This window comes from Pagrus major, chromosome 22, assembly GCF_040436345.1.
Source record: "Pagrus major chromosome 22, Pma_NU_1.0".
Classification (NCBI taxonomy): domain Eukaryota; kingdom Metazoa; phylum Chordata; class Actinopteri; order Spariformes; family Sparidae; genus Pagrus; species Pagrus major.
In genome coordinates this window covers 24,418,669-24,433,489 of record NC_133236.1, presented here as the reverse complement: position 1 = coordinate 24,433,489, position 14,821 = coordinate 24,418,669, and the positions used below count along the sequence as shown (strand labels likewise).

General features: G+C 43.9%; 1 protein-coding gene across 4 annotated transcripts in view; it reads right to left on the bottom strand.

Moving 5' to 3' along the window:
- ino80 (INO80 complex ATPase subunit) overlaps positions 1 to 14,821 on the bottom strand; it is a 38,302-nt gene that overhangs the window by 21,434 nt on the left and 2,047 nt on the right. For 3 of the 4 annotated variants that reach the window (XM_073492878.1, XM_073492879.1, XM_073492880.1), the window contains exons 3-27: positions 14,629 to 14,820; positions 14,343 to 14,500; positions 14,176 to 14,243; positions 13,939 to 14,085; positions 13,628 to 13,748; positions 13,327 to 13,532; positions 13,167 to 13,220; positions 12,762 to 12,965; positions 12,437 to 12,641; positions 12,027 to 12,094; positions 11,670 to 11,891; positions 11,392 to 11,472; positions 10,945 to 11,040; positions 10,200 to 10,259; positions 9,807 to 9,949; positions 8,522 to 8,606; positions 8,304 to 8,421; positions 7,999 to 8,084; positions 5,668 to 5,835; positions 5,260 to 5,393; positions 4,986 to 5,053; positions 4,665 to 4,758; positions 4,235 to 4,451; positions 1,818 to 1,958; positions 849 to 1,074 (exon numbers count right to left, since the gene is read on the bottom strand). In XM_073492878.1, coding sequence (XP_073348979.1) covers positions 849 to 1,074; positions 1,818 to 1,958; positions 4,235 to 4,451; positions 4,665 to 4,758; positions 4,986 to 5,053; positions 5,260 to 5,393; positions 5,668 to 5,835; positions 7,999 to 8,084; positions 8,304 to 8,421; positions 8,522 to 8,606; positions 9,807 to 9,949; positions 10,200 to 10,259; positions 10,945 to 11,040; positions 11,392 to 11,472; positions 11,670 to 11,891; positions 12,027 to 12,094; positions 12,437 to 12,641; positions 12,762 to 12,965; positions 13,167 to 13,220; positions 13,327 to 13,532; positions 13,628 to 13,748; positions 13,939 to 14,085; positions 14,176 to 14,243; positions 14,343 to 14,500; positions 14,629 to 14,780 — 3,322 coding nt within the window. In that variant the 5' untranslated portion in view covers positions 14,781 to 14,820. The remainder of the gene's footprint in view (positions 1 to 848; positions 1,075 to 1,817; positions 1,959 to 4,234; positions 4,452 to 4,664; positions 4,759 to 4,985; positions 5,054 to 5,259; positions 5,394 to 5,667; positions 5,836 to 7,998; positions 8,085 to 8,303; positions 8,422 to 8,521; positions 8,607 to 9,806; positions 9,950 to 10,199; positions 10,260 to 10,944; positions 11,041 to 11,391; positions 11,473 to 11,669; positions 11,892 to 12,026; positions 12,095 to 12,436; positions 12,642 to 12,761; positions 12,966 to 13,166; positions 13,221 to 13,326; positions 13,533 to 13,627; positions 13,749 to 13,938; positions 14,086 to 14,175; positions 14,244 to 14,342; positions 14,501 to 14,628; position 14,821) is intronic. The other variant, XM_073492881.1, reaches the window with a different exon arrangement.

The window sequence follows — 14,821 nt, the reverse complement described above, 5'->3', positions numbered from 1 at the left end:
TAAGGGATTACAAAACGTAAAGTAAAAGTGTGTCTTTAAGTACTAGAATGACCAAAGTGAGTGTGTTGCAGCCTTATCAAACTGTTTTCTGTGCCAGGAATCTCTGTCTCACCACAAAACAAAAAGAAAGCAGTCATCGTGATCCATGACAGAGACAGTTTTATCAGAGGTAAAGGGGCTGTACAGGTCAGTGAGAAGGGAAGTGTTGTCTGTAAAACTGTAATGGCCCCCCTCACCCTGGACATCCATCAGCCATCTGAACCCTGGCAGAGAATCAGCGCCCGCTCTGCTCCGGCTGACTCTTAACTCAACAAGCCCGAGCGCTCCTGATAAAGCGCTTGCGAGCGCACGTACGCCTACGATCCGCCGAACCTTAATGGAAATGACTGGCAGGTGTTTATGCGAGTGAACTCTCGCAGAAGCCTCTTTATCTCGGCAGGTCCATTAGACTGTGAGGGATCGGCTGCCTGGCAGACGCACAGGCAGTGACAGAGGAGGGTGATGTGCCTGGCTCTGCCCTGCTGACCCTGGGCTGGCCTCTCTGGCCTCTCCCACGGGCCCCTGTTTCACCCTTCAGTCAAAAACTGGATATCCACAGTTTGATAAAACTGTCAGTTAAATTATAAATGAAGATAAAGCAAACCGTGGTCTAGCATTACAGAAGTTATGAGCTTTTGTTGACAACTTCATCTGTGTTTTTCCGCTGCTGCTGAGGACTGACAGTCACAAATTTTGGTATTCACTATAGCCATTAAAAACAACCACCTGACTAATAACGACACCACAAAAAAGAAACAAACACCGCTAAAGAGGAAAGCAGAAACAAAACACAAACATGAAGTCCTCACCAGGTATCCGAATGAATGACCATCCATGCCGCGGGTAAAGCGCCATCACACCCCCAGGGCATTGTGGGTGGAAGGTATTGGCCCTCGTGCGCCAGTCTGAGGCGAGTTCAGGGGAGCCGTAGAGGAAACACTGTTTGAAGACTGTGCCCCCTCCGCCGCGCGTCACCCGCCACTCGTACTCTGCGCTGCGGTCGTCACAATAACGCTCCATGGGAACTGCTGTCACCTAGGAAACCGAAAGGAAAGATAGGGTTGTCTACATCTGAAACAAAGGAAAATACTGCCTGGTGGAGAGGGAAGGAAGATTTTAGGATATGCATGTTGTTACTTTTGTTTGCATGTGGTTATTTTTTCAAACCTTTTAAATTAAACTATTAATTATAAAAACACAACCTCTGACTGAAATTTACCACCCAAAGATCTATACTGGAATTGCTGCATGAAGGCTGGTTTCACTGAATCAGCAGGTTTTCTGTGTGTGTGTGTGTGTGTGTGTGTGTGTGTGTGTGTGTGTGTGTGTGTGTGTGTGTGTGTGTGTGTGTGTGTGTGTGTGTGTGTGTGTGTGTGTGTGTGTGTGTGAGGAAGGCAAAAGCAAGCTCAACAGCTGCTGAACAACCTGAGCAAGAAGCCCTTTTTTTAGAGGCTGTTTGTTTTAAATGCAGCTGGAAACCACAGTGGTGACCCCCACACCCCAACCACACACACACACAGACATACACAAACACACACACAGATAAGAGTAACTCATTGTTGAAAGCCTACAACAGCACCGTGCACAGCGCTTCCCTCTTCCCTTTCCACGACCACCCAAATGCTTCTCTGTCTTACACGGGCCACCACACAAACACACACACACAGACAGACTGTCAAAACAAGCACACAGAGGACTTGCAAGAGGGCCTTCATTGGCCCACTTGCTGCTCACACACACGCACAAAGACAGACAGACAGACACACACACATACATACCCTGGGCGTGGCGGCTAGCAGGAACTTGGGTGGCGGTACGGACTGGCAGGGCCGCAGCGAGGAGGTGGCAGAGTTCCGGCTGTGGATCATCACGTCTGTGAGTCCCATCGTGCCCGGCCTGAAGGCTGTGAACACCAGATCCTGAAACACACACACACACACAAAAATCTACATTACTTCCCAGTATCCAGTTTCATTAAAGCCAAAAAATCACAAATACAGTTATTATATCTCAGCTAGCAATTACAAAATCATCACAGATGATGTTACGCCTCCTGCTGCAATTTGTGTCGAGAATTGTGGAGATCTAAGAAAACATCTTCAAATTGGAGGAAATATATAAAAAAAAAAAAAATGCAGCAAAACAGAGGCAAACAAACTGAAGCCTGCAGAGGTTACTGAGTGCAGCACTCATGTTTGTTTTTTATAAACTGCTCCCACAGGATATTTAGGTATCGTTGGCCGATACGCCTGACACGTTACATAAAATATCAGCTCAATGATTAAAACGTTATATAAAAAATATGATTACGCAGCTTAAATGATTTTAGTTGCGCTTGCAAGCCTGATCGTATAATCTTTTCTGCAAGGACATTATATATACACATTTCGAGCAAAGGTTGATGCTGAGGAGATAATGATGAATAATTCGAATATAATGCAGCCGTAGATGTTAAAGGAAGAGGAAAAGTTATGTGTGTGTGACTGTGTGACGCCACAGATATGGTGGATACACAGTGCCATCTAATGGCAGAGTTTAGAAATGGCAAGCTCAGGTCATCGCCACCATGAGTGAGCAAGTTCTCTATTTCATTGGAATATTAGAAACAATTGCAAAAAGTATATAACACAAAGTATGACAATTCAATTTACCAACATATGTCAATAGATGTTATCCATATTGGGACAAACAGAAGCTGTATGAGTGAAATCACATTGAGGAGGTGTTCAGAGTTGCCTCACTTCCTCACAGCAGCAGCAGGACAGCTGAAGGCAATGCTGACCAAACTCTAAGTACACGGCCAGAGAGCGATGAGCCAAGCAGAGAGGAGGCACTGTGTGCCAGCTACACGCTGCTTCAAAAGAAAAATGAGGAGCTGAAAGACGTTCTGCGGGGGTGAATAATTTCTAGGAGCTCAAGTGGGAGTCTGGGGGTCGGTGCGGTCACACGGTACGCGTACAGCATTGGCTCTCCAGGTGTCTGCAAGTTTCTCTTTTTATCTCATATTTGAAGTTGCATCTTAAGGTTTTGCTTGCTCTTTCGTTCCTTAAGCCGCTCTGGGGGGGGGAACCTAAGACGTTCGGCAGCTGCCTGACTCAGAGTGATGAGACCAGGAGAGGAAGAGGAGGATGGAATTACCCCGACAGCTTTCTCTCATGAGTATTTTCAACACAAGAAGTTAAGTTAGAATCAGTGGAGGATGGTGATGGTTAACTCATTGCTGTGTGAAAGACTAGATGGGATGTAGAATGACTAAAACATCCCTGCAGCAGCAGTGACCTTGTAGTGCATCTGCAGGCTGCAGCTGTTCACATTTTTTTGTGGTGGTCTGTGTGTTTGAACTGGCACCTATCATTTGTACTTTGTCTTTCTAAGTAATAAATCGGGTTTTCATATCGCCAAATAAAACACCGAAATGCAGGAAATCTAACACATCTGAAAGCATTTGAGTGCAAATTAAAAGAACTGTGTTGGCAACAATTGCAGACTGCTAAGCGACCAGAATGGTTTTTCAATGTACCACTCATACTAACCCTACTACTAACTCACACCAACTCTAGTTTCTCAGAATCAGCTTTCCTGTAAGCATTAGAGCCTCTGAGGTGCTGAAAGAACAGCTGTCAGCTAAACTGGTGTCATATCACACCATAGCATTGACAAACAGGAGATATGTGGAATATAAATTGTTGTTTATTGAGCGTGCAAGACAAAAAATAGACTAAAAAAGCAAAAAAAAAACAGAAGGGGCTCCATATTGATCTGAAACAGTGGATGTGGCTAGACAGACTTACAGAAATCGATGCGTACCTCCTTTTAAAAACTGACTGGAAAATGGTTTCGAAAAAAGCTAAAATAAAACTATTTTTCAATCTCGAAAATGTCTGACAGAAGAAGTACAGAGAGACGGCTGGTCAGCACAGACACTGGAGACATATAGAGGGAGGGAGGACAGTGTTCCTGGGTCACGAGGCTACAGAGGGATCTGGTTCCACGCCGGATCCCAGAGGAGGGAGAGAAAAACCCGAGGCAGAGGGCAGGCTGTGTGGCCAAACACTGACTGATGCTCTGGGGACAGTTTCAGCATCGTCAGCAAGCACACAGCTCGCTTCTCGAGTTTTATCTGTCTGTCACACACCCGTGTGCCCGTCTGTACAAAGATTTTTGTGTGAGTGCTTGTGTCTGGTGTGTTTCCTACCTGTAGGACAGGGCTGGTGTGCATATTCGGGAAACTAGTGGGTCTGTTCAGCCACAGAATCAGGTCCTTGCGAGACAGACACTTCCTCCTGGGCTGTGACCTCGCTCCTTCCCCCTGCAAGTCTCTGGTTTCCTCCTGACTCTCTTCTTCAAGGCCGAACAGGCGCCGATCGTGGAGCCGATATGCAGCTTTAAGGGACAGAAAAAGAGCTAACCATCTGTGGAAGAAGGAAGCAGGAGGCAGGAGAGGAAAACTGAAGTTAGAACAAGAGTTTTCATAGAAACACTTTAAAAAGAATTCTGCTACTTTTGGCATCCTGCTAAGATACATTTGGACGGGTTCTTTTGACTCCCTAAGCCATCTTATCTGACATCTTTCAAACAAAAACAAAAAGAGAAACAGATCTGAAGAGAGAAACTTAAAAGCCTACCTCACTAAGGTGCCTTGCAGCATGAGATTGGACATCTCAGCTGGGGACACGTCGATGAAGCGCAGGAAGGAGAAACAGCTTCCTTTGTCGTCACCTGGAACAGTAAGAAACAGAATACAGAATGAAGGATACGAGACGAAACAAAGACAAGAAAAACAAGAGAAAATGTGGAAATAACAAACAAGGTGAAATAGGCTGGGGAGGGGAGGAGCTGGGGTGAATCTGAGCAATGAAAGTCAAGTGAAAGAGATCCACTCAGATGAGTAAACAAACTTCTGGTTCCATCAAGAGCTTTGTGTACGTAGCTTCATACGTGCTCACCTTTTCTATGAAAGAGCGACTGCTGGATGTGGTTTGGAGAGAAGGGAGACAACAGCACTTGAAGTAATCTGAGGAGGAAGTCGTGATGGACAAAGTTACGTCACTCAATGTGAGAAAAAGCAAAATCCGACCCAGAGCGATTCTGTTAATAGCTATAATTGAGATAATAGCCCTTTGCGACTCCCAAATCAACAAATGTCCACTAAAACTGTTTGTATTGGATGTTCCCTGTCATTGAGTGAGTCTGTGAGTTCTTTCGTGTGGAAGTACTTACTTGTTTTTGGCCTGGTTGTGTGCGTGGAGGAGGCCATGACGGTAGAGGAACTTGGACATGATGTAGGGCTTGAGGGACATGTGGAAAGGAGAGCGTGTCTCCTGGCGCTCAAACAAGTCAGGGTGGTTACACACCTACACACAGGCAGACACAAGATGGTGGATTTAGTAAAGAAAAGCAGGGAACCTGGCACTACTCATGTTTGTTCCTAGACTGCCAATTCATTGTTTAAGTATTCATGCTGAATTTCAGATTCAGACACGATACTTCCTGAAATCATTACAACTAATAACTGTGATCAATCATCGTGGCTGCTGCTTCTGACAAAAATAATCCAAACTGTTGTACTTTATTCGATTTTTGTGCCGAAAACCGAAAGGACAATTGAACGCAGGCCACAGCTCGTACCTTCCTGAACTGCATGACCAGGTTCATGAGGGACGAGGTGGTGCTGTGGGACTGCTGGGCCGTGCCCATGGACGACTGCAGCAGATCCTCAATAGAGATCTTGTTCCTCAGAGCCTGGTAGAGCAACCTCTGTCGCAACGTCAGCTGGCAGTAGGTCAGGATCTCAATCTGTAGAGAAAGAGAGCAGAAGGAGTGTGTTTAAAAGATATAACATCATTATTTTAATATTGTTTCTCTGAAGTGAGTAAAAGACAGCTTATTCAGATATTCCTGTACGAGCAGTTGGATTTCAGATACCTACCAATTTAGTTTAACTGAGTTAAGTTGAGTTTTGTAAAGCTAAGCATCTGGCCCATCCAACATGGAATTACAAGACATCACCATATTAAAAGAAATGCATCTTCTGGTAATACTTATAGGAGCAATAAATAAATAATTAAATTACCACATCATAAAGTGTGAAGAATCACACAGCTGGTCGATATTGCGAAACATATTTATAGGCCCAAGCCTATCATCAAACTATTTATTATAAAACAATGTGCTCACATCTTTTGACCAAGAGCCAGTCATTGGTTTATAAAATGTTTATATCTTTCTTTTATTGCCAATTTGATTTTATATCAAGTAACCGATTCCATCACTGGGTTATAAAAGTCTTCCAGCAAGCCTCACATGGTTCCCATCCCGAGTCTCCCACTATAGCTAACTTGGGCCATAATTGTGAACACCCAGAGAGTATCTCATGACACTGTTTTGGCTACTAACTCTACAAAACTGAATGATTAGATCATAAAATGTCATTTGAAGTGGCCTGATAACACTGTAAACTGTCTCTATGGTTTTCTTGAATTTGTTTTGTGAAGTTCAGGGCTGTAAGTCATGACTAAGTCTAGGGATGCTCCGATCAGGGTTTTTTGCCCCCGATACGAGTCCGAGTCCTTTGATTTTTGAGTATCTGCCGATACCGAGTCCCGATCCGATACTCTTATAATACATTTAAAAAATTAAAAAGATCGAAGAAAACTATCCAAGGTGTCCCTTATTTTTTATTATATTTTACCACCCCTCGATATCCCAAATTTACATATCTGACAGTTTGCAACTGCATCGTTCTCGTCACTCACTTTAAAATACTTCCACACAGCAGACATGGTGCGCCACAACTCGCCACTCCGCTTCAAAACAAACTGGCGTGCTGGTCTTCTGCGCATGCGCATGTCGTAAACGGTGGTAGTAAATACTCATTTTATTTTTTTTATTTTGAATCACCAATAGCCCATATATCAACAATCTAATACAAATAATGACTAAATAAATATATATAAAACCGATCTCTGATCGGGTCGTAACGTCCGAGTCCCGATCGAGTCTTCAGTGGCGTGATCGGCCCCGATTTCCGAGTCACGTGATCGGATCGGTACAACCCTAACTAAGTCACTGCGGTTGCCTGCATTTTGGTATGAAATAAAACAAAAAGGGAGCATGTGTAATAAGACAACAGTGAATGGAAATATCCTCAGTTGGACATGGTTAGTAAAACGATTGACTTACAGTTAAAAAAAAAGGCTGCATATATATGTGGCTACAGTACAGACAAATGATTCAGCACTACTGCTATGTTATGCCTCCATTAGAACACACACAGTATTTTCACATGGGCTCAACTAAAAAAATATTTATCGCTGCAGACTTGATGCCCAGCCTGACCCACAAGCTTTAAACACACATTTAAAAATCTCTGGTTTATCTAGTGTCACGCGTCAATGAGAGCAGTGAAACCGAACAACAACAAAGCGTAAAAACCCGACCGTGAACCACGAGTGAACTGTGCTGACAAAACAAGAGAAACCAACGAGAGCGGAGGAGAAAAAAGGAAGCGGGCTGGCAGGACTGCATGTGGGGGAAGAGACAGATGTGGGGGAGCCGTGAACTCTGCCATTCCTCTGACTGTGTGTATCGAGACTCCCACAGCTCGTGAGTGAGTATGTGTGCGCCGCGTGTGACAGCGAGAGACCCGGAGTCCAACATCTGTCAAGAGGATCTGCCAGCACAAGCATCATTCACAAGCTTATTACAACACCTTGTGTGTCAGCGAGACGGACAAAGGGTGCAATGGGAAAGGAAAGACGAACGGCTACATTGTGATGACAAAATAGAATATTGGATTGTTTTTAAATTAAGTATCTTTACATAAACTATACACAGGCTTCGTACAGCTTTTCAAGAGCAAAATTCAAACACTTTTCAAGCGCTTTCCAGGTACCTAAACAGAAAAATGTCCAGTCTCTCGAAGCTTAATCAATATAAATCATGTTTATGTTCCTCTACCTTGTCTGAGAGCTCGTTTTCCACATCCTTCTTGATTCTGCGCAGCATGAAAGGCTTGAGGATCATGTGCAGTCTGGACAGTTGGTCTGAAACACAAACATTAAACCGTCAATGTTTAGCTTCAGAATGTATCACATGGGACTGCGGGCAGAAATAAAAGCACAACATTGGCAAACAGATGACGGAATTTTCCGTACAAATGAGTTGAAAATCGTATGTGTCGTGAGCTGGAAACGAGGGGAAAAAAAACTTCAACAAGCAGCTGAGAGGACCATTATTCCCCTCAGCTGTAGAGTTGTACTCACTCTCATCGATGGCCGACTTGTTTTCAGCGTGGCTCTCGATGTCCTTGGAGAACCACTCGTTAAACTCGTCGTGGGAATCAAACAGCGTAGGCATGATGAAGTGCAGCAGGGCCCACAGCTGAGAGACAGTAAAAACATACGGTCGTCAACAGTTCTGTCTGGCTCACATGAACACACATGCACCAGCGTACACACACACAAACACACACACTGCTCACCTCAGCCATTGTGTTCTGGATGGGCGTCCCGGTGAGCAGCAGTCTGTTTCGACACTGGAACTGCAGAAGGATTTTCCACCGAACGCTGAACACACAGAAAGGAAACGTTGAACATTTGGAGATCTGGTGCAACGACTGCATGAGTTTATTATGTTTATTCAACACTTAACTTTACTGTTATCACACCACTTACTCAAACTGTGGAACACTGTTTATGTATGTTTCTCATTTCAAGATATTTTCAGACTAGTTTTGTAGGTTTTGGCCAGTTTATCATAGAGAAAAAGGAAATTAAGCATCGTTATGCAATTATAGAAAACTTTATTTTTCCAGGTCATAATGTGTTTTGTTGATTTTTGAAATAGACCTTTTGCTGTTCAGCATGTTTATAGCCACTGTACTATTAAAAAGAACTGCTGGCCTCTGTTCATGTTAGCTTAAGCCCTATTCACACAGGACCAGTATTACCTAGGGGACCTCGAGTAATTTGTAACAAAAATACAGAGGCCATTTTGTGATCTTAATCCCGTGCCACTCTGCCATGTCCGCAATTCCACGGCAAATTACCTGCCATCTTTTGACCATCTCCGAGGTCACGTAATAATATTAGCCCCATGCTAATCGGCATCTTCGTGATTAGGGGTCGTATTTTTTCTTAAAACATCTGTTTTCTGTTGTCAGACAAACGAACAAGTAAGAAACTTGATCGTGAATCATTATATGTTGAACAGCAGTCAGTCAACAGCTGTGCTGTGATATCAATTATATTGACATTTAAAAGTGATGACAGACAAAGTTAGGATCAACAAACGGTTCACAAGGTAATATTCAAGTGCAGCCACAAAGCATCTGTTATTTGATCTTAATGAGCTGTAAATGTGTATTTATGCTTGTAACACATGCAGAAAGTGGGCGGTTCAACTCTAAACTATACTAATAATGTGGCTGCTAAAGAACAGACGCCTCGCTTTGTTTTTGTTACACGGAGCCTTGACATCATATAAAGTCAGTAAATATGAGTAAAATACAGACTTTGCTTATCCAGTATGATTGCACCACATGAAACACAAACATGGGGTGGTAATTTCTAAATGACACAAGGTCCTCTGGTAATCCTAGTCCTGTGCAAATAGGGCTTAGGAAAGTCTGCTGGATGGCGTGTTTATCTGCTTAAACTAGCAGTTGAATATGGGATCAAAAGATGCAGATATCAAGCTAAAGAAACTTTTAATGTTTTGGGAATACAGTGTTACATGATGACACAGCAGCCATGTTAGTGTTTTACCTGGTGCTGCTCTTCAGCGCCTGCGCCTCATCCAGAACCATGTACTGCCACTTGACTCTCTGAAAGTACTTGACGTCCTGGACCACCAGCTGGTAGCTTGTGATCACCACGTGGAAAGGTGCATTTTGCGTGTAAAGGGTTTTCTATTGAAACACAGACAAACACAGAGAGATGGGGTTACAGATGAAAAGAAAATAACTGAACTCAATATTGCCCGTTGTGTTTAGAGGCATAAAAATGTCAGAAAAGGTCTTAACATGACAATAATGTGATTTATTTAAATGATTTATGGGACAATATATCATCTAATAAAAAAGGTAATGGTGACAGGTCTACAAAATAACACAATAAAGCATTGTATCCGTGTAGTTATAGTCACCATCTCTTCCTTACCTGGCTCCAAAACTTCCGGATCACCTTACGATCATGAGGATTCCCCCAGTATGGCAACACCTGACAGACAAAGTTTAAAAATGGGGGAATAGTGAGTCTCGAGTTGTGTGTGAATCCTACTTTCAGACTTTTCCAAACCGCTTGCATTTACATCGAGCAATGTAAAACGAAAACAGAGCTACGGTGATGTTTCCAGAAGAAACACTTAGACATAGCATCACGTATGAATCACCGCGCCAGTTGGCGAGCTGTTGATGGAAATGCGATGTGAAAAGATTTACACATCATTGCATCGCTCAACGCACGCTGGTGTTCCATTGTTTTGGGTCAGTCTTGCTTTGAGTGTTCAGGAAGCTTATCTTCAAATTGTGTAATGGGGTCTTTTCACACCTCATTAGCAAAACAGACTGGAATTGATTTATTTTCAAACTGGCAGAGTTGAGTGTTGAGCACAACAAAGAATCGTGCATGTTGTAGTGGCTATGTGTGCGTGCATGTGTGCATGTGAGTGTGCATGTAACCATTGCTGATAGCTGATGTAATTGATAAATGTTTTTTTTTAACATTTAAGAATGCACACAGAGGCCGGTTTTTAACACAGTCTCGTAGTACAATACTGCCCCCTAATGATTAGTCCCAGACAGGTTTTATCCTCCTAGTTCTCAGATGAGGACAGCAGAGACGATGGTGTCAGGGGTTCCTGCGGACGTGTTTTTGAAGGTGTTTCCGCTTAGCGCATTCTCACCTTGAATTTCGGCACAAAGCGGGTGAACTCCTGGTGCCAGTTGTTGAGCGTGGATGCAGGGGAGATGATCAGGAACGGCCCCCAGATGTTGTCTCTCTGTGCAGGAACAAAGAAGAAGAATACATCGTCAGCCGCCACAACAGGTGCACTGTGTGTGTGTGTGTCTGCACGCGCGAGCGCCCAATAACAGGATGCAACGGGGGAACACGCCGTGCATCTTCCTGCCAGTGAAAACACGTATTTCCCCTGAATTCCACTTTTTCTCCTTTTGGTGTTATGAGACCGTACAACCTGCGAATCAGCTACTTGCAACAATGAATAAGTCATGTGAGTCATTCAATGGGACTCTTTTTGAAGGATGCAGGTGCACAAAGATGTTAGATGTTTTCATAAGTGAGTAGAGGGAAAACAACTGAATATTCCGCAAAGCTTTTTAAAATCTCTCACCTCTGCTAAGTGTGCCAACAGGGCGATACTCTGGACTGTCTTCCCCAGCCCCATCTCATCTGCCAGGATTCCATTGATTCCCTGCAGAGGGAGGAGACAATAAATCTTTCAACGTGATTAAAAAAGCACATAATAATAATATGGAAAGCTCTGCAATGCCTGTAAAACCAAGAACAATAAGCAGATACAAATTTCACGTCAAACAACATGCCAACTGAAAGCACCGAGAGAAAGAGGAAGTAAACTGTGTCTCTCATGTCAGAGGCCGACGTGGGTACCTGCTCATAGAGGTTGGCCAGCCAGTTCATGCCCTTCAGTTGGTAACCTTTGAGTTTGCCGTTGAAGATGGTGGGCTGAGGAATGTCTTCACCCGCGTTGATGGACGGGTTGGAGAGGCTGTAGCTCTCTCCAAACCCGGAGCCGGCGCCTGAGGATGAGCTGCACGCTGCGTGTAGCGAAGCGCAGCGGCTGTCCTTAGCCTCCTCATCAAACATCCGCGTCTACAGGGAGAGATTTGGGGATTATTATGGAGTAGAGTGTGTGTGTGTGTGTGTGTGTGTGTGTGTGTGTGTGTGTGTGTGTGTGTGTGTGAGTGTGATGAGTTCATCTCTGAGGTTGTGCGTGCATCGACTTACTCTCTCTTGATGAATCTGGTAGGCTTCTTTGGCATTCCTCAAGGCCTGGGACTTGTAGTGATCACTATCTGAAATCACATACAATTCCATGATAAAAAAAAATGACCCATGTCGTTTCTAATTTATCAGAAATGAACTGTAGAATATCAAAACTGGAAAACAAAACAGTGACCCCTCAGTGACCTGTTTCTTATTTTTAGTAGGTCACTGCACAGATATCCTGCTGCTCAACAGCACATTAAAACTGTGAGGAGGAAAAAACATGAAATATAATCTGCAGACAGAAAAGAGGCTGAAGAGGTAAGAAATATAATAATAACTGGTCTGTTTGGCAGCAGCAGACTCAGTATTGAGTTTCAGCTGCTGACTCCGCTCCAGTAACAGAATAAACTCGACTGAGCCATTCATACCATAGTCCTCCTGTCCCATGTTGACCATTACGCCTCCTCCAATGTCGATCTGTCTGTGCGCCGCGGTGTCTTCCAGCTTTCTCAGAATTTCTTCCTGGGCTGTATCTCCCTCCGGACCCCCAATGTTGGCTTTACCGCTCATGAAATGAGCATACAGCTCTGTCTGGGTGATGAGGAAATTCAATTTGCGCTGCTGACGCTTGGCCTGCGAGAGAAGGAGGAAAGCAGAAATGTTTTTTTTATGTTTTCAAAACGTATGTTGATGCAAATATTTCAATGAAAAATGTGCTAATTGACTAAAGACAACAATATCCATTCCACCTACTTCTCTCATCTCTTCATCTAGCTTCCGCTGCTCCAGGGCCTCCTTCTCCGCCCTCTTCCTGTGCTCCTTCTCCACTTTGTCATACTTCTTCCAGTAAAGCATCATCTCCTTGGTGAGGCGGCGAGCCCGAGGTAACGTCTCCTTACAGTTCTTTTGGGCCTGGATAGCTGCACGGCGAACCTCTCTCATGCACTGATGAGCCAACTAGGGCAAACAAAAAAATGAGGTTTAATGATGTACTTAATCTACAATTAGCTTTTGAACGATCTGAAAATGAAGAGTTGGTGTCGTGACTCAACCAGAAACAGAAATATGTGGAACAAACAGAGTGTATTTAACAAAAGATTCAGAATAAACCCTTAAAAGTTCATTTTAACAACACAGTAGTGTGTCCGCTTGACTTACCTTTTTAGCATTGGTCAGCACTAAGTTCTTAGCAGACGTCTTCTGCTTGAAAGACTGCAAAATAGTTATAAACAGAATAATTAGGATTTAAAAGTGGTGCTGGACATTTCACCAGAAGTTCTTGAGCATGAACGTGTTTATCAGGATCGTGCATACTAACCTTGGGGATCTCCTTCTTAGCGATGGTGAGCCAGACCTTCCGTCGCCGTGCGTTCAGCTGCTCGATGGTGAGATGTTTCTTCTTCACTACGGGTAGTGGAGCATCATGGGAAAACTTTGCAAAGATCTTGGTGACATAAGGACGCCCCTCATCCATAAAGTCTCCCTCTCCCCGTTTCTTCTTTTTCTTCACCTTTTTTAGTTTGGCTGTAGGAAAAAAGTATGTGAATGATTAACTTGAAATCTTATCAACTAATCCAGTAATTATTCAGTTATTTGCTTCACATTTCTTTTGTTTTTACCCTTGAATTTCTTCTCATCTTTGATCTTCTTCTTCTTTGGGCCCAGTAGGTGGCGCTGCTGCTCATAGAAGGGGTCATGAGTAGAGAGGAGTCCAGTGCTGTAGTACTGATACTGGTGAAGCTGCAGGAAAAATATACAAAGATGGAAAAATGCAATGAAGATGTTACAAAAAACAACTGTCAGACGATACTAATTATTGTATTTGTGTGTGTATTTGTGTGTGTGTGTGTGTGTGTGTGTGTGTGTGTGTGTGTGTGTGTGTGTGTGTGTGTGTGTGTGTGTGTGTGTGTGTGTGTGCGTGTGCATGTACCTCTCGGTCAGAGTGGAACTTGCTCTGATGCTGCCTGGTGAAGCGATGCAGCCTCAGCATGTCGTGCAGCTCCTCCCGAGACAAACTGAAGTCGGAGTCATCGGAATCTGTGTCCGAGTCTGTGGTGTCGTCACTCAACAGGATATTCTGCAGGAGACGGAGAAGGAACAAGGAATTGTGTAATGTATCACTCAAAAAAAAGCTTAAATCTGTAGTAAGATGGAGAATAATAAATACCTTCAGCCATTTTCTGTTCTTCTTCAGCTTTGAGAAATTATAGAAGCTAGTTTTATCTGCCTTTTGGTCTGTGGAGTTTACAGGGAGAGAAGAAACATCACATGATATCTTCCACAGACAGTATGTTATATGTGAATAACATAAATATTAATATATATGTATCTTACCTTTACCTTGCAGCAGAACTCCGTTGAGGGGCTTCCCCTCTGCCAACCCCTCCCCTGGCTCACATGGCTCAGTCTTCACAGTCAAAGCTGTATGCTGACTGGAGGGATCCAGGGATAGCCCTCTCCCCAATGCACCATCGCTGTCATCACTGTCATCACTAGAACATGAAAAACACGCAACATTAAGCCCATCATTTGTCCAACAACAAGAAAACAGCATTTAGACCACTAATCAAAGCATGAGCCGTCTTGAAACTGCAGAACTGATCCCAGAATGTGTCTGTACCTGGTTATGTCTCTGTTGAAGATGGCGGCAGTCTGGCGCAGGAAAGTGTCCAACCTCAGGGTTCTTTCTAAGCGCTGCAGGTAGAGAGGTTTGGCCAGGGCAGAGCTCCCTGATGCCCCAACCTCCAGCCGGCCACCCTGCCCTGACGCCATGCAGCACAGACACCTCTGCCCAGCAGGGCAGCAACTTTTAC